At 45.5% G+C, this 24,347-nt stretch overlaps 1 protein-coding gene across 1 annotated transcript; it reads left to right on the top strand.

The window, feature by feature from the left end:
• Positions 1-441: 441 nt before the first annotated feature.
• Positions 442-22,948, top strand: LOC308572495 (beta-crystallin B3-like). The gene is made up of 6 exons (XM_081168632.1): positions 442-3,061; positions 3,965-4,057; positions 8,283-8,401; positions 9,879-10,011; positions 10,403-10,545; positions 22,659-22,948. Exons 2-6 carry the CDS (start codon positions 3,983-3,985, stop codon positions 22,822-22,824), a joined length of 636 nt encoding a protein of 211 aa, XP_081024758.1. The 5' UTR covers positions 442-3,061; positions 3,965-3,982; the 3' UTR covers positions 22,825-22,948.
• Positions 22,949-24,347: the final 1,399 nt, after the last annotated feature.

Raw genomic sequence — 24,347 nt, 5'->3', positions numbered from 1 at the left:
CTGGCCCTTAGGAATGGGAAGGGGACGTGTCCCACTGATCTAGGCCTAACCCTGAAGATGAGCATCCCCAATTTGCCCTTGTGGGCTTTCAGACATTCGTAACCTTTGTGCCAATTCCTCACGCAATTGGCTTTTTCTGCTCTTCCCTGCCCTGCCCCACGTGGGTTTTGCAGTCTTCGGCCTAGAAGAAGAAGAAGAAGAAGAGTTTGGATTTGATATCCCGCCTTTCACTCCCTTTAAGGAGTCTCAAAGCGGCTAACATTCTCCTTTCCCTTCCTCCCCCACAACAAACACTCTGTGAGGTGAGTGGGGCTGAGAGACTTCAGAGAAGTGTGACTGGCCCAAGGTCACCCAGCAGCTGCATGTGGAGGAGCGGAGACGCGAACCCGGTTCCCCAGATTACGAGTCCACTGCTCTTAACCACTACACCACACTGTCTCTTCCCTATGCCCAAGCCCCATGCAAATGGTGCTGTCTCCCAATCAGCCCCTCCCTTTCAGGAGACCATTCCTCAGCTAAGTGGCTGTGCCTGGGATGGAGCACCTTCTTCCTTGGGATGAGGCAGAATAACCTTTGTACGTCCCCTGGGGATCTGCCCCTATTAAACCAGACACCTCCCATGGGTTCCTCTCAGAGCAGAAATAGCAGTAATATTTTGCCATAGGAAAACATAATATATTCTGCTCTGAGCACCACTGAGGATGTATCCTGGGGTCCTCAGTGCTGCTTAGCAGCATCCTCACCCCACTCCCAGCCCACAGGGAAGACCCAGTTGGCATGGTTTGGGAAGGGCGTGGGTATATACAGGGGATTAAAGAGATGCTGTCACAATGCCCCTCCTTTTCAAGTAGCTGTGGGTATAGATTTTCCCCCAGACCTTGCCACTTCCTAAGACTCAGGATATTTTGGTTTGGCCCTAGTCTGTTTGTTTTGCTTGCTAGGTGGGTTGGCTGTGCTGTAGTGGCAAACTTGATTAGCACCAAAATGCCCCTGAAGGTGCTGACAATCTTCCCATTTGCTTCGCTTTAAAAAAAAAAAATCAGTTGATTTTGTCCTGGTGTTCTCATTTGGTTTGATTTCCACCTGTGACTCTAATGTGTGCTAGAAGCCTTTCCTTAAATTGCACTGAGTATGCACACAGACACACACACACATCCTACAGACTCCTTCCCAGCCTAGCAGAAACCTTTTGCTGGGATGTGAGGGCCTGCAGCAAAGTTTGGGGCATCCACAGCATCTCTTTCATGCTGGGGGGGGGGGGGGAGGCAGGGGGTTTGTTGGAATGTATGCAATGCCTGGATTCCCTGGGGAGCTGGCCCTGCACAAAGGAGCGAGATTAAGGTGTCATCAGGGCAAATCCCTCTGAATCTGTACACACACGGGTTCTCTTTTGTGCTTGTGCAAGGCACTGAAATTCTGTATTTTAGTAGTTTTACTACTAAGAAATGCTTGGACAACTATATCTGATTAAAAACAGCATTCAGAATGACTTTGCATGTCCATCTTTCATTTTTCTTTTAAACTATTCACATTTATTGAAGCAGAAGGTTTTCCTTCCCCTTTTCCTCCCCCATAGAAGACTCCACAGTCTGTTTTTAAATGTTACTCTCTCAGAACAGGATGGGGGGGGGCAAGGGTTGTTCACCTGCAGCAGCCTTGCTTGCTCTCTCTCTGAGTTAGCCAGAAAGAGGGAACAGGTAGCTGAAGAAGGGCCCCAGCATCTCTGCCTTCTTTTTCTCCCCCCTCCTATACATATAGTTTGGAAAGGAGAGAAGACTAGAGATGGGAGTTTGGCAGGGCCCTTTCTTACTCCTGAGGTGGCAGCTATACCATTTTCGGGCAGCTTGGGTCCCAGTTCCAACTCTTGCATCCTACCAGATGATGGCTGCTATGAAGCATAGCAAAAGAATTCCACACAAGTTGCAAGACCACAAGTTGCTGGCTTCAGAGAATGATCTGAATGAGTGTTGTGATGCGTTCACCACTTTGCTGAAGCTAAGCTGGTTGGCACCTAGAGGAAGATGCATAGACATGCAAAACAGACAGAGCAAAATTCATAAATCATAGAATTGTACAGTTGGACGGAACACAAAGGGCCATCTAGTCCAACCCCCTGCAATGCAGGAATCTCAACTAAAACAGCTGTGACAGATGGCCGTGCAACCTCTGCTTAAAAACCTCCAAGGAAGGAGAGTCCACCACCTCCCAAGGGAGACCTTGCCACTGTCAAACAGTTGAACAGCTCTTACTGTCAAAAAGTTCTTCCTGATGTTTAGCTGGAATCTCCTTTCTTGAACTTGAAGCCACGGGTTCGAGTCCTACCCTCCAGAGCAGGAGAAAACAAGCTTTGCTCCATCTTTTGTGTGATAGCCCTTAAGATATTTGAAGATAACAATCATAACTCCTTTCATCCAGGCTAAATATACCCAACTCCTTCAACTCATAAGGCTTGGTTTCCAGACCCTTGATCATCTTGGTCTCCCTTCTCCGCACATGTTCCAGCTTGTCAATATCCTCCTTACATTGCTGGTTCAAATCACTTCCACTCGCTAGAATAAACACCTAGTTTTAATAACCTGGATGAGGATTCTCATGAGCCTGCCTTTTAAAGACCAGCAACCTGAGACTGGAGGCACAGAATTCTTGCTCCTTTCAATGGAAAGGCCCTCCGCAACATCTCCCTGGCCTGGGACATACGGCACGAGTGTCTGCTGCTGCTGAAAGGGCTTTGTTTTGGGGTTGGAAAGCTGCTGACCCAGAACTTCTGTGAAGTTCTGGCAAGGAGCAGTGCCAACATGCTGATGGGCTGACTTGCAGGCAGGCTGTTAATCTTCTCCAAACTGTCAGCTGGGAGGCCTCTGCATAATGGCTCCGTATTGTGGAGTGGAGCCCTCACTATTGAAGTGAAAGGCAATGGGTGGGGTCTGCTGGATGGAGTTGCTGCTGCCTCAGCACCCCTCAAAGCCAGGGCTGTGCTCAGAGGCAAGCGCATAAATAGGCGCCTGCTTCCTCTGCCTGCCTGCCTGCCTGCCAGAGTTTCCAACAGCATCTGGAAAAGGAGGTATGAATGTGTCCTCATCAGACCATGGTTACCCTGGAGTCCTTCGCATAGCGCTTCCCTACCTCCAGCAAAAGCTTTTGAATGTCATACTTAAGCTTTTGATCCATGTTATCCCCCCACAGCCAAAAAAAGGGGTAGATGAGACCTAAAGACAGTTGTATGTAACGGCATCTGTCTTTGTACCAGCGACAGCAGTGAGGGAAGGCCAGGGAGATGTCGCGGAGGGCCTTGGGAGGGTGGGGAACTGGAACACCAGGCAGTGGAATTCCAAGACTGAAACCTGAAGGAAGCTGCAAGTGAGGTGGCGTCTTGAACTACAACTCATTGTGGGTCAGTGGGTGGGCAGAGTGCTGAGAGGAATCTTGCAGGGTTGATCTGTAGCAGCAAAAATGCAGTGTGCTGCTCTGCAGTTCCTTGAGGTGCCGAGCTTTGAGTCATGCACTCTTGGAGGAGAACCTTCCATGTGTCTCTGCCTCCCTGAAGCTTAGAACTGCAGAGTTGGAAGGAATCCTAAGGGTCAACCAGCTTCACCAGTAATAAGGAATGAGAAAAAGACCAGCTGGGTGTGGGATGTGTTTACTCTCCACTCCTGTGTCCCCTGTCTCCAGTCCAATGAAGTCGACAGTTGCCTCCATCACAAATAGGCTCCTCCCCAAAGCTCTCCTGCCCTTTTGGTCTTAAAGCTAGACAATAAAGTAGGAATGACTACTGCCTTACTTTGGCCAGTTCTTTGCAGGTCAATCTCCCAGAGTCCCTGGAGACTGGGAGTCTCCTTATGCAGATGATGATCTCTTCATTCTCATGCTCCCTGGCAGAAAGCCTGGCAGAAATCTTTGGCAGAGAGGATTTTCCTCCTTGGAGCAATAACCATCTCTAACTTGCACGGGGATGGGGGCGGGACAGGGTTTGATTGCAGACACCATGACTGAACAACAGACCCCTATGGAGGAGATGGCAGCTGCGGAGAGCCCAGAGGAAATGGGGCCAAATTACAAGGTATGGCAAGTGTTGAATTCATCCCTTCCCTGTCCCACAAAGCCCCTGAAGATTTTATACTGTTGCAGGTTTGGGCAGTCAGTCTGGATGATGCCCCGAGCCCCTTCTTGGGGTCCTGTACCCAGTGAGGGTAGAAATAAAGGGTTATATTGCTGAGCTGTTCAGACAAGTTTCTCTGTGAAACAAGAAGCTTAGCTGGCTACTTAAGTGTCCTCAATGGCATTCCCCCAAAAAGAGCTAGGTAACAAGGGCAACAACTAAATGATGGGGCCCTCCAGGCAGATGTGGGGTCCTTTCCTCCGCCCCTCTCACCTAACTGTTAGAGAGAAGAGAACAATAGCCAGGAGAGAGAGTGAGTTTTGAGCTGAAAACAGGCTGGAAGCCAGAGACCCAGAGGCCTGCTTGCTCTGTGCTGGATCCCAAACTGTGACTTGACTAATGGAGAAACCAGATCCTTGGGAGTTTTAATGCTGTGAGTCCCTCCATTTATGCTCATGTTGTAAATAATGTGTAAATAATGTCAATGCAGGTGGCGCTGTGGGTTAAACCACAGAGCCTAGGACTTTTCAATCAGAAGGTCGGCGGTTCGAATCCCCGTGACGGGGTGAGTTCCCGTTGCTTGGTCCCTGCTCCTGCCAACCTAGCAGTTCGAAAGCACATCAAAGTGCAAGTAGATAAATAGGTACCGCTGCGGCAGGAAGGTAAACGGCGTTTCCGTGTGCTGCTCTGGTTTGCCAGAAGCGGCTTAGTCATGCTGGCCACATGGCCCAGAAACTGTACGCCAGATCCCCTCGGCCAATAAAGCGAGATGAGCGCCGCAACCCCAGAGTCAGTCACGACTGGACCTAATGGTCAGGGGTCCCTTTACCTTTAATGTCATATAGCCTTAAGACTCCACAGTCTCCATTGACCTTCATTCCAAGGAATGCAACTAGGTAAGCTCCTGGAACTCCTGAATTCTCTCACTGCTCAGAGATTGAATAGGGGGCATGTAACAATACATGGTGCACGTTTTACTAGAAGCAGATACCAGTGCTACCTCAGGTTACATATGCTTCAGGTTACAGACTCTGCTAACCCAGAAATAGTGCTTCAGGTTAAGAAATTTGCTTCAGGATGAGAAGAGAAATCGGGCTTCAGTGGCGCGGCAGCAGCGGGAGGCCCCATTAGCTAAAGTGGTGCTTCAGGTTAAGTACAGTTTCAGGTTAAGTACGGCCCTCCGGAACGAATTAAGTACTTAACCCGAGGTACCACTGTATTTTTTTCAGAGCTGGTTGTTATAGATTTAGACAGAAGATGGCACTCTTGACTTCTCCAACAAATCTTTTGCTTGCCAAGAGCAAGTCTGAGCACAGCCCGACCTCCATGTACCAGCAAACATGCAAGGAGTGATGTGATATTTCCATAGCATGTAGTTTGTGGCCTTTGCCGGTGGCATGGTGTTGGGGCAGTTGTCCCAGGAGCAAAATCCTTAAGGGTGCAAAAACATTGACGTTGCAAGCGTTGTAGCTTAGGACTCAGGCCGGAATTGGGATTGCTGGGCAATCGGCTCCTCTCGCACTTTGACCGGCAACCTTGCTCTCCCAACCCCGGGGACTAGTTGGATCTCCTGCAGGACTCACTGCCCAAGTGGCACCTCTTGGTGAGCTGGATCAGGGCAGGTGGCGGGGCAGCACGCTTGCCTCCCATGACAGCTGGGTATGGGTGCTGCGCAGCCAACTTTCACCAGGGCTGCCATTTCTGCATATCACTGGGCTAGGATGTGCCAGGCCACTGTCTTGCTAGCCACAGCCCTTTTAGCTGGGGTGGCAACTTGAATAAAAGTTGGGGGGGGGATGTAAGCCCCGTCCCCATAATTGATCACATGATGCAGTGCACACACACCATTTGAAAGGCAATGCCTATCCACTTTGGGGGGGCAGCCCCTCAAATATTTAAGGGAGGGCAAAGACCCCTTCAGCCCTCCTGCTTGCACCTTGCACTCAAGGGCATTGCGCTTGTCTAGGGCAGGGTATGGGTCTCACAGGTGCATCCCTTCCTCAGGCCCTCCCTGCTTCCCAAGCACTGGGCTCCCCATAGCTTCTCCCTTTCCCCAGCACATACACTTTCCCCAGCCTCTCCTTTCCTGCCCAACAACAGCCGGCTGTGGTAGGAGGTGTTTGTGGGCATGTGCTGCGCATGTGTGCAAAGACAGCCAAGGGTTTCTGCAACAACGTAACTGGTTAGAGCCCCCTTCATCGTTCTGGGCTGTCTGTGTAAACTTTCTGGTGGTTTATACTAGACCACCTTCTGCTCCTTTTCTTCTTTTTCAAGAGTTTGGATACCTAAATTCAACTGCCTTCCCAGTGACCTATTGAGCCTGTGGCATTGCTCCCTATCTCTGGAAAACTCGTCTGGGTATCAGAGAGATCTGAAATCTCAGGGCCTGGGGGGCTCCTGACCACTCTGTACTTGAGGCAGCTGCCTCACTGTGTCTAATGGTTGGGCCGACTGCTGAAGAGCCTCCTGTGTTCAGATATGCACAGCCTGTTGGGGATGAATGTTCTTGCAGTGGCATCAGGGCTGCCAGGCTGGGCCTGGTGATGATGGTTGCCTTCATCCAGTGATGGCCTGAAACCTAAGAGTGGCCCCTGGTGATGTCATGGTAAGAGGCCCAGGAAACAGAGGTTACTTGGGAGAGAGGAGTGAAGGAAGGCAGGGACCCCCCCCCCAATTTGCAGCCAGCTCCTGCCAAGCTGAAGCTTGCAAGCTGTATGCACAGTTTTCTTAATATTTTTTCTTATTGATAAAGGTACTCTCACCCACCCTGAGAATCAAGTCCTCCAGCTGGAGGGGTCCAGGCAAACCCAGAGGCTTCAAATCAGACCTCGAGACCTGGCAATCATATCTTCAAGACCTTGTCGGCTTTCAGTGAGCTGGCCATCACTTGCTACATATTTGAACTATTACTTTCCTCAACACACACCTCTCCTTCACTTCCACCTCTTTTCTCTAAGGCTTTTGTTATGAGAATTCTAAGGTCTCAAATATAAATTAAATGTTCATAAATGTACAAGGCAAACACATACATACCATTTGTCTGAGAGAGCAATCCTAAAGCCATTTTGACTCTCCCAAATTGACCTCAATTTTTTTTTCTGCAAGGAGGAAGGAAATGGGAAATCCTCCCCATTGTCTTTTGCTTACAAATCCTGTCTTAAGGGCACATATTTGTGTATAAGGGTGAGCCTGGCTGCCCAGGTAATGCCCAGGTAATGTAATCAGTGCAATCAGTGACCATTATCAGGTATCCTGGCAGAAAGGATTTCTGCTGTAGACCACCTCCTGTGATTTATTTTTGCTGTAGACCGCCTCCTTCTGTGATGTATGTATTATGTTTTTTGGGGGAGGGGTCCTGAGCTACAGGGTGGGCAGTTTCAAAAGTCTGTATAAGGACTCACGCTCCATTGTTCAGGGTTCTCTCCTCCCTCCTGCATGTGGGGAGTGGGGACCCTGTTGCAACAGTTACGGTAATAAAGATCAGACTTACTAGCCACTTTGCTTCTCTATATACTCTGGTTGGCCTCTGTTTCTCCAACTGATAGGAAACCTACTTGGATACCCCATAAGGGAAAAGGAGCAGTTTTTTTCTTATAAAACTTTCCTTAACAAAAGTTTTCCTGCACCTTTCTTGGGCCTCTTGTTAGAAGCTACTTTTTGAACACTGCCCCCCTGCCTCTGTGGTTGTGTCCTTGTTGTCCCTGAATAAAGTCTTTCAAATTTCTCCACAATTGTGTCTTAATTGTGGTGTGGTGCAGTGGTTAGAGTGCTCGACCAGGGAGACCCGGGTTGAAATCCCCACTCAGCCAGACCTATCTCACAGGGTGGTTGTGGGGATTAAACGAGAAGCGGGAAAACTATGCATACCACCTCAGGCTCCATGGAGGAAAGGTGGAATACAAATGAAAAATAAGAGCTGCTGGAAGCTGCAAACATATTCAGAGAGTCTTCATTCTTTGGCCTTCCCTCCTCCACACAGAGAGAAACAGCTCTGTCTGTCCTAAAGGTGTCTGTGTCACCTTTGGTGGAGAGCATCTCAATTTGGGAATGCTTTTTTCTCCCCCTGCAAACAAGCTGGCTGATAGCTTCTCTCCCCAAACTGTTTCTCCATCAGTACATGCTCCTTTTTGAGGCTCTGTACCCCTTGATGGCTGTTGGGCCACTTGGCTTCTGTGCCCTCATCTAGGTCACCCTCTTCGAGATGGAGAATTTCCAGGGCAGGAAATGTGAGCTCATGGATGAGAACCCCAACGTGACGGAGAAGGAGTTGGACAAAGTGGGCTCCATCCAGGTGGAGGCTGGCCCGTGAGTACCAAGCATGGGAGAGAGCAGGGATCCACACCGGGCTAGAAGCACATGTCTTGAAATTTGAGCATTCTCAAGGAAAGCTAGATTTTAAAAGCACCCAATTTTGATTTGGGTTTTATCCCAGAAGCTTTTGTGAGGAGTAAAAGTAGTTTGAGAGGTGTATAATGCCCCTAGTTGCCCCCTGAAGGCACCTCTTTTCTAGTTCTGGACTGCTGCAAAGTTCTAGTTGGGGGGGGGTGCCAGTCAGGAAAGGCCCGGGGGCGGCAAAGCTGCAGTGAACTCCTCAGCTCTCCTCAGCTCTGTGCAGCCAATTACAGGCAGCTGTGTGTCCTTAAAAAAAAAAAAAGCTTTAAATGCTGTGCCCAGGTGATCCCAAAGGGAGCAAGCAGAGCAAGAGGTGAATTGGCTAAGAGGAATTGCTCCTGTCACAAACTCACTTCCAGAATCATAGAATTGTAGAGTTTCTAGAAAAATAGATGCCAGAACTATTTGGCACCTAAACACCTCCTTTGTTCTCTTATAATAATGGCAATGGCACCCTCTCTGAATATACTGAGTTCTGGTGAGTTCCAGCTGCAAAAAAAAAAAAAAAAAAAAAAAAAGGCCCTGGTTGGAAGGGACCCAAAGGGTCATCTAGCAGTAAGTAACCTGGCCCCTCAGCCTTCCTCTCTGAGTTATGGGGATAAAATTGGTACTGATTCTGATAACTGCTGTTCATAACCTGTGTTTTCTTTATTGACAATCAGCACAGCTTCTAGAAGTCTTGTTCTGGCTATGTTAGGCTCTCGCAAAAAAACCAAGAGTCATGTGGCACTGCCCACTTCCCAGGGCTCCTTACCTATAGAAAGCACAACCCACTAAGGAAGAGAAGAACAAAAAATAAAATAAAATCAAAACAGAAACAATTAATTTTGCATATTCCCAAAATCAGGTTAAAACTTTACATGGCTGGGTCTAGGTCAGAGGGAAATTAATACACAAAATTTAGAGGTAGTGTTACAGGGGCCATTCACATGTTGATAACACAGACATTCTGGCAATCGGTAGCAAATTAACTATTGCTGGCAAGGAAAAAATAGATATAAAAGAATAATTTCCTGGATGCCAACATCCAGGTTTGGGGCATGTACTCTCTGATGAGACAAACCCAGCAGAGATTTAAAATCACAAAATCTACAGCAAAGTAAAGTGAGGAAATATGGGCTGTTAGATATGCCCTTCTGAGTTCCTTCCAAAGTTCCCCTCTTCCCCAGTATAAAAAAAGACCACATGTTTAGTAAGTTAAAAATGGTTTATTTACAAACTTCCTAAAGGTCACATTCATGTGCTTTTCCATACAGTATTCAGAAAATGCTGCACAGGAATTCAATATTGGCTTATGATAGCCATGTAGTCTGAATTTGGAGCAACCTCTTTACACGCCAAGCTTTTCAGGTTGACTGAGGAACAACAATAGGTTTGATTCCTCCCACAGGTGGCTCGGGTTTGAGCGTCAGGCATTCAGTGGTGAGCAGTTTGTGTTGGAGAAGGGTGACTACCCTCGCTGGGACTCCTGGTCCAACAGCCGCTGCAGTGACAGCCTCCTCTCCATTCGCCCCCTGCTGATCGTAAGTCACAGATATTTGCCCACGAAAGGGCAGTGGCCATGGACTAAATTATGTGTATCTGTTGTTGTCCTGACCTACATTGGGGGAGGACACCCCAGTGCCTTGGGCAGCCCTTGTATGCCAGTTTCATGCTCCCTTTATCATATCCTGTGTGTTTGTTCAGGATATTTATCCTTCTAGCACCATGCTGTCCACTCTGGTTGGCAACAGCTTTCCAGGAGCTCAGGCAGAGAGCTTCCTTCTCATCACATGCGTTCTGTATGCATAGCAAATGTCCTGGTACAGCCCCTCCCTCTTCATTGTGAATATGTGGTTGCAGGGGGAGAGGGTTCAGGGACCCATTCAGCCACCCCCACTCCACACCAGCTCCCATCACTTGTTCCCATTGCAGGACAGTGCAGACCACAAGATCCACCTCTTTGAAAACACCAGCTATGGGGGCAGGAAGATGGAGATCGTGGAGGATGACGTCCCCAGCTTGTGGGCTCATGGCTTCCAGGACCGCGTGGCCAGCATTAAGGCCCTGAATGGAATGTAAGGAGGGAGCGGGGGGTGGGGGTGGGGGGGCAAATCCTGTAGCCCCATGTGAAAGGTGGAGGGGGTGCCCCTGCTTCAGAAGGGGGCTTCTTTGCATAGTTGCTTCTCTTGGAAGAGCAAATCCCTAAATCAGCTTCCTTAGAATTAGTATATAAAGCCCTTAACAATTTGGGACCAGCTTGCCCCATATCTTTTCCCCCTTGACCGCTGCAATTGGCAGATCTGGCATTCTTGCAGGGGCTTCATAATATCTATTCCACATTTGTAGAAAATGGATATTTTAGTGTGGCAGCACCTACACTCTGGAACTCCCTTCCTATTGACATCAGGCAGGTGCCTTCACTGTACTCTTTTTAGCACCTGGGGCAGATCTACACTCAGGGTTTTTAACCTTGTTGTTGTTTAGTCGTTTAGTCGTGTCCGACTCTTCGTGACCCCCTGGACCAGAGCACGCCAGGCACTCCTGTCTTCCACTGCCTCCCGCAGTTTGGTGAAACTCATGTTAGTAGCTTCAAGAACACTGTCCCACCATCTCGTCGTCTGTTGTCCCCTTCTCCTTGTGCCCTCAATCTTTCCCAACATCAGGGTCTTTTCCAGGGGTTTTTAACCTTAAGGAAGGGCTAAGAAATGGTTTTGACAGCCACAGGACACATTATGTCCTAATGAGTTGTTGAAAGGTGACACCAGAGGGCACTGCAGAGCAGTCAGCAACCAGCAGTAGGAAGACAGCCGCTTTGACAAATAAAAAGGTAAAAAAACCTGTGGCGTTTTAGAATGATATATCCCTGTTAAAACGATATAGAACGATATAGTGTGATAGGAATTTTATGGTCTTAGATATATAGTAATGTTCATAACTGCACATACATAGATCAGTACAGGAAGGCAAACCTGGAACCATTTTGATTCCTAAACTGACCAAATCCCTTCTCTGCAAGGTTAAAAATGGAAAAGCCTCCCCATTGTCTCTTCCTTTAATCTGTGTTTGAATAAGGTGTGAGCCTGTGACCTGGCCCAGGAAATAAGTATTTTAGCATTACAAAAGAATGGCCAGGCTTCCCCAGAAAATCCAATCAAGGAACCTGCTAGACAGGAGATAAACAAGGAGAAGAGAAAAACAACATTTAAATTTCTGTGATGTAGGTGGGATGTATCTGAGGGGTGGTCTTAGGTCACACCCCTTCTGTGATGTATGCATAATGTTTCTGGGGGTGGTCCTGATCTAGAGAAGGGGAATTTCAAAAGTCTTTATAAGGCCTTGCAGGCTATTGTTCTGGGTCCTCTTCCTCTCCTGCGTGTGAGGGGGGTACCCTGTTGCAACAGATCAATAAAGATCAAGCTTACTAGCTGCTTTGCTTCTCAATATTCTCTGGTTGGCCTCTGTTATTTTCTCCTACCAATAGGGAACCTATGTAAGGACTCTATATGGGCTCTTGGGTACCCCATAAGGGAAAAGGGCATATTTTTATTTACAACAGATGGCGACCACGCACGAAGGGACTTTTGGTTACCCGGATTCTGGGGGGGAGGAAGGACTGGTTATCCAGCGCGCACCAGGCAGTTTGCCAGGAGGAATAACCAGTCTTCCATCGGTCCCAGGGTCTGGCAATAACTTGGAGTTCAGCGAGGCTAACCAGGGGAAGCAAAGCTTGATCAGGCCGGCCTTAAACAACCAGTCAAGAGATCCCGGGATCACCAGGACAGCGCTTGCGAAGTGAGTATGAGTAGGAAAAATGGGTAGTGGGGTGGGATTCTGCAAACCACAGCAAACCTATACTTCTCAAATCCTTACTTCTTTCCTCACTTTAACTCTTGAAAAAATTGCCTTCTACTCCTTTCTGTCCCCTCGATCTCAACACCAGCCTTAGCCCTTCGGAGTATGCCCAGGCAAAGGTTGTGTGTGATTTCTTCCACTTAACTCTGTATGCCAACCTATTCCTTCGGAGTTTTGCCCAGAAAGGTTGTGCAATTTCTTCTGCACTGAAAACTATAATTCCCAAAACTATAACTCCCAGGTGTAGCCGCACCTCTGCCATGGCGATCTTTGTTAGAGATGACCTGTGAGCGGAGAAAGCAAGGGCACCTGATTCCTTTCCTTCTTTGTCATTTCTGAGTCTCAATCTGGCATTGCAAGTGTGCAAGCGTTCAGTAGGGACTCTGAGTTAGATTGTAAAAGGCAGGGAGGTTGCTGTGAGTTGTAGAATAGAGATTAAGTGAGGTATCCCCAGGTTTTTCCCCTCGGAGATTTGTCCAGGTATCCCCAGGTTTTTTCCCTCGGATCCCCAGGTTTTTCCCTCGGAGATTTGTCCAGGTATTCCCAGGTTTTTTCCCTTGGATCCCCAAGTTTTCCCATCGGAGATTTGTCCAGGTATCCCCAAGTTTTTTTTGTCCAGGTTTCCCCTTTTCCGGACCCTTCGGAGTTTTGCCCAGGTCCAAAACCCTTTTAATTGAAAATGGGTGCACCTCAGTCAAAAGAAAAATAGTCCCCAGACCCCTGGCGTGAAAGAAGCCCAGTTGGTGCTTACTTCCCGCCTGGACTCTGACAGTCCCCTTCAATTTGTGTTTAAGAAACGTTGTTCCTGTGTTTAAATTGTACTTAGGTAACATCCAGCAGCTGCTTATCTAAAATGTGCCATCTAAAATAAAAATGCAAGCTTGCTCCAAATTCTAAATCTAAGGAAGCCATGTTGAGCCTTATCAATCTTAAAAGCAAGACAAAATGGAGAATGGAGTGTGCAAATGTTTGTTATTTGAGAGAGGCTCTAAAAGAGTTTTCCTCCCAAGTGGTAAAATCCTGTATACGTGCTACTTGTGTTCTGAAAGGGGAATTACCCCACCTCCTTCCTCTAGTTTAAGTGAGGAGGGCGATTTAAGTCTAATGGTAAATGTTTTGTTGTAACTTTTGAGTTTGCAAGTATACCTGTGTTCCAGTCTAAGTTAACCTAATGTTTCTGCTGCAAAAGCCTAGTTGAGCCAACTGCTCTCTCAAGCTAAGATGCAGTGTATGTATTTCATTAAGCATATGCCTATGAAAGTATGGTGTTCCTTCTAAGAAAAATATCTGAGTCCAGTTTTAACTTTGATCTGGTTGGACAGAAGAGTTATTGTAAGGCTCCTGATATCAGTCTCTATAAGACGTCCTGGCCTCTTTTCTTAGAAAATGTCCCCCCTTGTTTCATTCTGTCTCTTTCAGGGTTTTTTCCCTTTCTCCTTCTCATTCTGTGCCAGGTAAATTTACTCCCGAGTAAGCTTCCTTTAAAGGAAACTGCAAAGGGGGGGGGGCATAAATTAGGCTTACTATTCCTCTGCAAGTTCAGGAAAAATTGTTCACTCTTGTATTCCTTTTAAATCAAATCTATGGCTGTTTAAACTTTGCTTTATAAAAGATCCTCTCCCTATCTTAGGAAAAATGTTAACTTCAATCTTCTTTTAAAGATAATTTCTATAGGAATTTTCACTCTTTAGTCTAAGGAAGTAAACACTCACTCAAACTAGCTTCAAGATCTGTATAGAATTGGGTACTTTTATTTTCCTTTTCCTTAGTACATGATAGGCGCATGGTTTGTGATAGGCGCATGGCTTGTGATCTCTTCCCCAGTTGTGTCTGTGTACATAAGTATGTGTGTGTTTCTGGTAGTACAAATCTTGCTATGAACCCTGTATTTTAGGGTTGAACTAGATGACCCCAGGTCCCTTTCAACTTTCCCAATTTGTGGCTGATGAGTTGAAATCCAGCCCAGATTGCTCTTTGTTTTTAAAGGTGAGAGGTGAATGTGTGTGTTTCTGGTAGTACAAATCTTGCTATGAACCCTGTATTTTAGGGTTGGACTAGATGACCCCAGGGTCCCTTTCAACTCTCCCAATTTGTGGCTGTGTGGAAGACCATGTGTCTGCAAGCATTGGAGGGTAATTCTTAAATTCTGGTGTGGTAATGGAGTTGAAATTCAGCCTAGCTTTGCTTTTTAGTTTTAAAGGTGAGAGGTAAAAGCCATGATGTTTTGAAGCACAACTGGTAATATCAAGCATTTGAGTGATTACAGTATTTATCATTTTGTCTACTATTTTTTTTTAATCAAACTTAAAAGTCAATTCAAAGTTTAAGCACATACAAATGAATAATCAAGTACAATTAGCCTTGGACATTCCTGTAAATTAAGGCGCAGAAAATAATATTAATAATAATAATAATAATTTTTTGTCTGCAAATGGTAAGGCTGAAATGACTGAGAATGTTAAAAAATCCTATGAATTCTAACGCTCTGGCCATTTTTACTCATAAATAAGAGAGCGGTTGATTGTTCCGCGAATGGCCAGAGGGATATTAGCCCTTTCCTGTACATAAAGGAAGCTTGGGCTGAATGGTGAATACTTGAATTGCTGAGTTTCTCTTTTTTGTTTTAAAATCTAACCCTATTTTAAAAAACCACTCCTTACCTGGCCATTTTTACTCATAAATAAGAGAGCGGTTGATTGTTCCGCGAATGACCAGATAAAATGACCAATAATGATAGCCCTTTCCTGTACATAAAGGAAGCTTGGGCTGAAATTGCTAGCTTTGGTGAATTCTTAAATTGCTGAGTTTCTCTTTTTTGTTGTTTTAAAATCTAACCCTATTTTTAAAATCTACTCCTTACCTTTCCCTTCCTTATTCTAATTGAGCCAAAAGATGCAACATTTTCAATGGTATAAAAGGTTTGCTGAGACATGAACTCTGCACATGCACAGAGGCTAGATCAGCTTACAAAAGAGAGAGAGAGAGAAAGGAGGGGGGGATGAGAAGGTTTGGAGAGCCTGAAACCTATACAAATTTCCTTATGTAAAACTTGGGAGCCATTGAGGGAAATCATCCTTAATGTGTTTTGCTCCAGGAAGACAATAGTTAAGTACTTGACATGCCAAATTCTTTTCACAGGTAAATATCAAAGCACTCCCACTGTGAGTTCCTCTCTTGAGTAGTTTCTCCCCCCCCCCCAATGGGATTTAAATTTCATAAGTTTTTTTTGTGTGTGTGTGTGTGTGTGTGTGTATATGCCTATGCATTTTAGGAATAGCATTTCCTGACAGACCTCTCACATGAAATAATTTTCCCTTTTAACAGAGTGTCCCTTCTTTTCTCCCACAGCACAAATGATAATGAAGGGATGCAAACAGTGATTTAAATACTCTATAAAAAGTAAATGCATTTGTTTTTCCTTTTGTCTTTCTTCACTTAAAGCCAAACAGTCACTTTCTTTCTGTTCAGCAAAACAAGTCTGAATCCCTGCTACATTAGTTGATTTCCTTCTATCTCTTTGTGGCTTTGACACTTTAAGTTACAAATAATCTGTTTTCATTTATTTAATCAGTTTCTCCATGATGTCTATGAAGTTAATCGAAGCACAACCAAACATTGTTTGAGCATTTCTTACTAATTCTGTCATTTTGGCTAGTGCAAGGTACCTGCACAACTTTAAAATTGCCATTCATTTTTTTATTGGTATTAACTCATTTCCCAGTATTAACATTACAGCTGATGTTGTCACATCAAGAAACACTCTTTTATTTTCATTTGGGATGTTAGAATGCCAAAACAGATTACTTCAGGTTGCTTATTAATTGTGTGTCTTAGCATTTATTTATTTTTGGTTCCTCATAGGTCATTTGTGTGTGTGTGTTTTACTTTGGGGACATGTTCATCACATGTTGAAAGTCAGTTTCATGAAGTTCTTTTATTGGATAGCACATGGTGAATTTTAAGTTTTCCCCATTGTTTTCCCTTTTTCCCCCCAGTCCAGTAGTAATCTGTGTGGTTTTGATAATATCTTTGTACTATTTAATAATAGTTATTTTCTGAATCTGATGTTTTTGTCTCAAGTCCATTTTCATCTAACTGGTAATTAATTTTTTGCTTTCTTTTTATTTTTTAACCTTTGTATTTTTACAGTTCTCTTTCTCTACATGTGGAGTAATTTTTTATTTTTAATATGAAAAGAACAACAACAACAAAAATTAAGTGAAGGAAAGCAAACAAACTTAGCAGATAATAACAGTAATTATATGGAAATGTGATAATGAATAAAATGTTTCATCCACTAAGATTGTTATTATTTGCAGCTTCCCATGGAAACTGGAGGACATCCTTTTTGCCTTTTGCCCCTTTCTTGTCTAACTGTGTTTAAGTCTCCCCAAAACCCTGCCCCCTTACAGGATATCACTTCTACAGATGTGCAATGATGAAAAGCAGCAACAACCCCTCAACTCAGTTCTTCACTATCACAAGACCAGAGTTTTCAAAGTGCCCACAGCTATCTCTTTCAAAGGCTATAGACTGACGGGGGGGGGGGGGCTGACAAAGGGGGGAGGAGTTGAATTGCAAGGACATTTTTTCACTTGAACCTCAAGCCTCTGCTCCAGGATTCAAAAGATACATACGTAAAAGATCGCAATTGTGTCAAGATATGCAACAGATATTTAATTATTTTGTTTTGTATTATGTGTTATTATGTAAGAATGTTGAAATGTGTCTGACAGTGTGATTTCCACAAAGGGGGGCAATTTTTTTTCCTGTGTGTAACTGTTTTTATGTTTAATGTCTTATTGCTTACACACCAATGGAGAATTCTCATGCATTTTATACTTTCTAATAGCTCACACTATTGTGTAGTCCAATGTTTAGATCAATTTATAACCACATTGTTCCACCTGGCACTCTGCCAACTTTCCCTATCCATTTTAATATGTGTTAAACCTCTTTTTGCCAATGACAAACTTCTGGACCCATAAAACACCAGGTACATGAAGGTGGATATGCTTTGGTTTAGCAGGAATGATTCCTTATAGACTTAAATTGACTTATTTGGACAACTGCCCTTGTTAAGAATGGTTTTCTTTTAACAGATTGGTTTGAAGACTTGAGAACCATGGGGCAAGATAAATTCAAATTGGACTCAGTTTGAATTGGGCAAGTGTATCCAGGCTGCAATTAGCTTTTTGGTCCTTTAAGTGCAAGTGAGCAACTTCTCATGAGCCCAAGACCACAGCCTATAATAAAATCCCATAGCTAAAGGCCAAGGCGAAGACCTCTCCCTCACGAGATGCCCAAAACCTGTGCCAGCTATGGTGAATGCCAGGCGACATGGTTAAATGAAAGCCCTGAGGGGATTCAACAGACAAGATGTGTTGCTGTAGCACTATGTCAGTGTGAGACCACAGAAGAGCTACCTTGACACCTGAGAACACTAAAATGGTGGGGGGGAAGCAAACTGCACTTTTCAGTCATTAGTGGACCTTACCTTCCTGCTAGGTGTAAAGCATAGAACACTATTGAGTAAATGGTCTCTCCCAAAGTGTTAGAATGCCACAAGCAATTTAGTAGCAAAACGCAACATGTGTTATTTTTATATGATATATTCATACAAAGACATCCATTTACAACATACGATGTTATTATTTGTGGGGCAAAAATTTTTAAGAAAAATTCTAGCCCCAGAGGGGGGAATATTGTGATAGGAATTTTATGGTCTTAGATATATAGTAATGTTCATAACTGCACATACATAGATCAGTACAGGAAGGCAAACCTGGAACCATTTTGATTCCTAAACTGACCAAATCCCTTCTCTGCAAGGTTAAAAATGGAAAAGCCTCCCCATTGTCTCTTCCTTTAATCTGTGTTTGAATAAGGTGTGAGCCTGTGACCTGGCCCAGGAAATAAGTATTTTAGCATTACAAAAGAATGGCCAGGCTTCCCCAGAAAATCCAATCAAGGAACCTGCTAGACAGGAGATAAACAAGGAGAAGAGAAAAACAACATTTAAATTTCTGTGATGTAGGTGGGATGTATCTGAGGGGTGGTCTTAGGTCACACCCCTTCTGTGATGTATGCATAATGTTTCTGGGGGTGGTCCTGATCTAGAGAAGGGGAATTTCAAAAGTCTTTATAAGGCCTTGCAGGCTATTGTTCTGGGTCCTCTTCCTCTCCTGCGTGTGAGGGGGGTACCCTGTTGCAACAGATCAATAAAGATCAAGCTTACTAGCTGCTTTGCTTCTCAATATTCTCTGGTTGGCCTCTGTTATTTTCTCCTACCAATAGGGAACCTATGTAAGGACTCTATATGGGCTCTTGGATACCCCATAAGGGAAAAGGGCATATTTTTATTTACAACAATAGCCCTGTTAAAAACATCCTTGTTTAGCCAAACCTACCCAGTTGAAAGTTAGTGTGAGTTTTAATCCGCTTTTAGCCTTTAACTTTTTGAAAGTCTTAAATTGTTATTAATTCTTCTTATAGACAATTTTATTGTTTTATCTTTGTTGTAAACCACTTTGAGGGTTTTATTTTTTTACAATCAAGTGGAATATAAATTGTATGAAATAAATAATGATGGAACTCACTGAAGGTAATCCAACCGATTTTGGCTCATTCTGGCATGTGGGCTAATCTCCCCCCCCCAAAAAAAAAGATGAAAAGAACAGGCAGGAGGCACGGAAACCCCAAAAATGCAGGAAGGAGGAGCTGGTTCCCCAAAGTGGTGGCTCTGAGCTACTGACTACAGCTCAAACACATTTGGAACAGACTTTCCTTCATGAACAACCTTCAACTTCCTGAGCCATTTTGGCATTCCTGAAGCAACCCCCATAAATGTTTCTGCCAGGACTTGCTCTCATTTTAATTGTCCACACACCTTGTCCAGGCCCCCTTTTGCTCTTTGTCTTTCTCTCCCAGTCTCTGGCCTCCATCTTCACATTATTTGAAATGTGAGGAACAAGGGCCAAGACTATTAGCGTGGTTCTTGCTCTTAAAACCTGTCTCTCATTATAGATCTTTGTAAGCTACTCTGATAGTCTTTTCCAGCCAAAGAATTTGGGGTGGTGGCAGTAAAAATGCTTCAAATATTATAAATGAATGTAATACATAGTTGGCTCTGGGAGGGACAATGGCCAGTGAGAAAGATCTATTAACAATCATGCTTATAACCAGAGTGGCTGGTGGGTGCTTGAAGATCTTTGGGCAACATTTTGGTCTTATATATTTTATTAATCAGATGTCCAGTACAAATGCTCTCTAGGTGCTGCATTAAATGAGATTAAAACAGAAAAAAATGCAAAGCAATAATCTACAAGGTTCTGGGCAAATAAAAATGGATTGGTGTCTGGTATCTTTCCCTGGGGAAAGCATTCCACAAAAAAGGGAATTAAAAAGTGACATGAACAATGAAAAATGAAAAGAGAGTTGGATTCAAATTCTGACTAAACATTAGGAAGAACTTTCTGACAGTAGAGCTGTTCAGCAGTGGGACAGGTGACCTCAGAAGGTGATGAACCTTCACTGGAGGTTTTTTTAACAGATGTTGGATACCCATCTGCCAGGGATTCTTAAGTTGCGATTCCTGCATTGCAGGGATTTGGCTTATAATAAGGTTACCAGATTTTTTTTTAATGAATCTGGGGACACTTTAAATACATACCTACATACATACATACTACATGTTCAGGGCGTTGATGCTGCAGCAATGGCGGTGGCAGAGGGGCGGCCGGCACCTTGACCTCAACCGCTATGTTTCCCCTTCCTCTGAGGCTTCTGTCTCCTTTCTCCATGAGCCTGGGCAGCCCCTGAGTTGTTGGTTCTTTAGTGGTGGTGGTGGGGGAAGCGGTGTGCAGTGGGTCAGGCATGGAAGGCAGAGAAGGAGGGCTGAGAGCAGCGGCAGCGGCTGGGGCAGCGCAATGCCTCCCTTCCCATTGGAGCAGCCCCAATCCCATTCCTACTTGTGTGCAAGCAGGAGGAGGCGGGGATCCCTCAGCTTCCTCTTGCCTAACTGAGAGATCCCCACCCTGTTCCTGCTTGCACGCAAGTAGGAGTTGGGAGGCTGCTCCAGTAGGCATCATGAAGCCTCCCTTCACAGCTTAGTTGCTGGGGTCAGGGAAGGTGGAAGTAGCTCGGAAGCTCCACCTTAGAGCCCCTGCACCACCATCACATGGGGACTTCTGAGCAGCTCCTGAAGCCAGCCAGAGCCAACTGCTCCAGGCTGCTGAGACTGCCGCTGCTGCGTTTCCCGGGGATATTAGATGAAATCCAGGGACATTATTCGCAAATGCGGGAACTATCCCAGGGAAACGGGGACTTCTGGTAACCCTAGCTTATGGGGCCATTGGGGTCCCTTGCAACCCTACAGCTCCATGATTCTGTGAGTCTATGAGTTGAAAACTGTAACAAGCAGCACAAGTGGCCATAAAATGCCCAGGAAAGCATCTTGAAGGACTATTTGACCAGTCCTGAGATGTAATTCACCCAGAGGACACTGATGGGTGAGCAATCTATAAATGAATGAATTCCTTTGTAGCATTTATATCCTGCTTTTTTCCAGTCAGATGGCCTTTGTGGTGGCTTAAATGAACTAAAAATAACCCCAAAAAACATAGTAAGCAAATTAATTAGCGCCTGCATCACAAACAAATCTCAGAGACCTGGAATGTGTTGCTCAAAACTGAAGGATATGCAAGCATAATCAAGGATTGGGTTTTAAAATAAATAGTTTGAGGATGTCCTTAAAATCATGCCCCCCACCAATGCAAATAGCAGCCCACAGGAAGGGGGCAGAGGGCAGGCTCCAATCCAGCTTATATTATTGTAACCAGAGTTTGGAAAGTTCATTTTTGAAAGGAACTAATACTAGATCATGTTTGACATGCCCCAACAGAAAGTAATTCCAGTTCATGTTTGTCCCTTTACAAAACCAAGTGGTTCAGCTCCCAGTTTAGTTCAAGTTGTTGGCATCTGTCTTTCTAGAGAAAAAATGGAGCTCCCGTAATGCTTCTGAATACCAGTTGCTAGAAGCTCCTGGTTGAGGGCTTCTCCCCTTTAGTGCATCTAGGTGGCCACTGTGAGAACAGGATGCTGTACGAGATGGCTCTCTTTGGCCTGATCCAGTAGGCTCTGCTGATGTTGTTAAATTCATCTAAATGATCCTCCGGGGTGGGAGGGAATTCAGCAGCTACTGTCCTGGTGTGACATATACTTCAGAAGACATTGAACCACACAGACAGTGGAACGTGACTCAATGAGTTCATTTCCCTCAACAATTACGAACTTAGAGAGTAAAAAAAGTGTGTAAGAAAATGAAATTGAAGATAAACTAGAAACAAACCTAGTTTAGTTCAACCAGAAATCATGGGAACTACTTTTATGCATAGTTCAGAGATTTTTGAACTAATTCTGTGAACTAATTCTAACACACATTCTGCCTGAATTTGCCTTTGAACGGCACCTGGAAATTAAAACTGGTGCAAGATGATCTTATCTTCCTGGTACTTGTGCTGACGTCTAATTAATTTCAGGACCCAATTCAAGATGTTGCTAACTCCCTATTAAGGAAAACCATTCTTTCTCCAAGCTAGTGCCCAACAGACATTGCTGGACTCCATTCATGGGTGTAGCCAGGGGGCAGGGGGGACACTGCCCCCCAGATCAGGTAAATCAATAAAAATACATAACTAATGGAGGTTTGCCCCCCTAACATAAATCATGGCTACTCTCATGACTCCATTTCCCATCAGTCCCAGCCAGCATAACTGATGATCAGGGATGATGGGAACTGTAGTCCAATATCACCAGCTTGGGGAAGTGTGCCGTAAACCGTTTGGGACACGGCCTTCTTCCATATGAACCTGACAGCCCACCACGTTTACCTTGGGACCTTTGATCCAGGTTCTTCCACCAGGAGAAGTACATTTCGTTGGGATACAGGAGAAGACCTTTTCAGCTGTAATACCCTGATTGTGGAACTACTTCCCAAAAGAGGCTTCGTGTGTGTGTTTGTGTATCCTTTTCATATTTTACACCAAGCTTTTTCAACTTTCATACCTAACCTACCATATAGCTCTGTTTTGTTGAATCTTATTATGTAAATGAAAATTTCATTTTGTAAATTGTCTTCGGAGAGGAACTGTTGAGAGCCCAAAGGCAGTAGTTCTGACTTCAATGAGTAGTTCTGGCTTCAATGAGTAGTTCTGGCTTCAATGAGTAGTTTGGATCTTTGGAAATGAGTTGTTACTGCGGTGAGCTGTGTTGGGAAGGATGCCTGGCTGAGCCTATCCTGATAGGTCCTCCTTCTCTTGCCCCTCTGTCTCCATAGATGGGTGGGATATGAGTATCCCGGGTACCGTGGCCGCCAGTACGTCTTTGAGAAGGGTGAGTACTGCCACTGGAATGAGTGGGATGCCAGCCAACCTTTGATCCAGTCAGTGCGGCGCATCCGGGACCAGCAATGGCACAAAAGAGGCTGCTTTGAGGAAAGCTAAAGTAATAGCGAGTCACATTCGTCAAGGAGAAGAAACAGAAATGAGACCCTCCCCTCCCTGAAGTGCTGGCAAAAGCCCGTGTTTTGCTGTCTAAATAAAAATAAAGCCTAATGTTCTCAATAAAGTTCTGAGCCTCCAAGGCTTCTGCTCTTTGCTGTGTCTCCTCTCGTTTGTCACTTGCAGGCAGCAGGTCCCCTGTTCAGTCCTCCACCGCTTTAGTTAAAAAGGACCTCAGGTGTTCACAGGGCTGGGGATGGCCACAGAGAGTGGACACAGCGACAGGCTAAGTGAATCTGGCACACTCTAAGGCAGCTTTGAATGTTCCTATGGCTTGTTCACTGGGAGCAAAAGTGGTTCCTGCCAGATCCTTAGGTAATATCACCATCAAGACACAAGTGATCTTAAAACACATGGGGAAATCAACGTCTTCACCTTGTGCCAAAAAAGGCCATAATGCAAGGCTGCCAGTACTTAGCATTGGTTCATCCAGTTTTGCCCTTGCACTCACATCAGCCCAAGCTCCATCCATCATGTCTCCTAGGAGGTTTTTTGTCACACACACACACACGGATATGCAAAAGTTCATACCCAATACATGAGAGTGGACAAAGAAAGGTTTCTTTCTCTCCTAACACTAGAACTCGGGGCCACATCCAATGAAGCTGAATGTCAAGAGAGTCTGGATGGATAAAAGAAAGTCCTTCACGCAGCGCATAGTTTTCTTTTGATAAACTGTGGAGCTCCCTCCCACAGCAGGCAGGGATGGCCACCAATGTGGATGGCTTTCAAAGAGGACAAATTCATGAAGAAGGATAAGGCTATTGGTGCCCACTAGCCCGGCTGGCTTTGTTCTGCCTCCACGGTCAGAGCCAGGGATGCTTCCAAAGGCCAGTTACTGGAGACCCAGGAGGGGAGCATCCTGCAACCGGGGGCGGAGCGAGCCAAGGGAGGGTGCACTGCATGGAGCCCCTCCACAGCCTCCCCCTCAGCTGTAGGGTGGCTGAGGTGGTGGGCAGACGCAAGCCCCATGCTGCTCGAAAAAGCAGCGCGCAGATTGCAGGCAGTCCGCCTGCCACCTCCCCCTCAGGAGAGATGCAGGCCCCGCACCTCACTTTGGAAGGGGGTGAGGGGTGTGTGGGAGTTATTTTAGGGTTGCTGGGCACCCTTGTTTTATAAAAACACACATATTTTTGCCATTTTGTCACCCCCCTCAGTGATTACACCCCGGGTGGTCCACACCCACTGCATCCCGCAGGGCGGGGAAGAGGGCGTGCTGGGCAGCTGCTGCTCCTGGCTGCCCCCTCGCCCCTTGGCCTTCCTGGCAGTTGGGCACTGTGGCTGGGCTGGCAAGGGAGCCTGCACACACCCCAAGCACCCCGATCCCGCTTGGTCGTGAGGCGCTGGCTCTGCCTCTTCTGGCCCTGCTCAGGGTTGGAGCCAGGATGGTCCACCAGCCTTGGCCCCTGACGCTGCCCGGCCCACCTCATTGCCTACGCCCCTGCCTCTCTCTTGCGCCTGTCAAG

The sequence above is a fragment of the Podarcis bocagei genome (genome assembly GCF_964188305.1).
Source record: "Podarcis bocagei genome assembly, chromosome: 13".
Lineage (NCBI taxonomy): Eukaryota > Metazoa > Chordata > Lepidosauria > Squamata > Lacertidae > Podarcis > Podarcis bocagei.
Note: the sequence above shows the minus strand (reverse complement) of the source record. Positions and strands in the feature narration are given on the sequence as shown.

Coding starts and splice junctions, on each gene's coding strand:
- LOC308572495 (XM_081168632.1), top strand. CDS start 3,983: ATGACTGAACAACAGACCCCTATGGAGGAGATGGCAGCTGCGGAGAGC. Junction 4,058..8,282: donor AAATGGGGCCAAATTACAAG/GTATGGCAAGTG, acceptor GCCCTCATCTAG/GTCACCCTCTTCGAGATGGA. Junction 10,012..10,402: donor CCATTCGCCCCCTGCTGATC/GTAAGTCACAGA, acceptor TTCCCATTGCAG/GACAGTGCAGACCACAAGAT.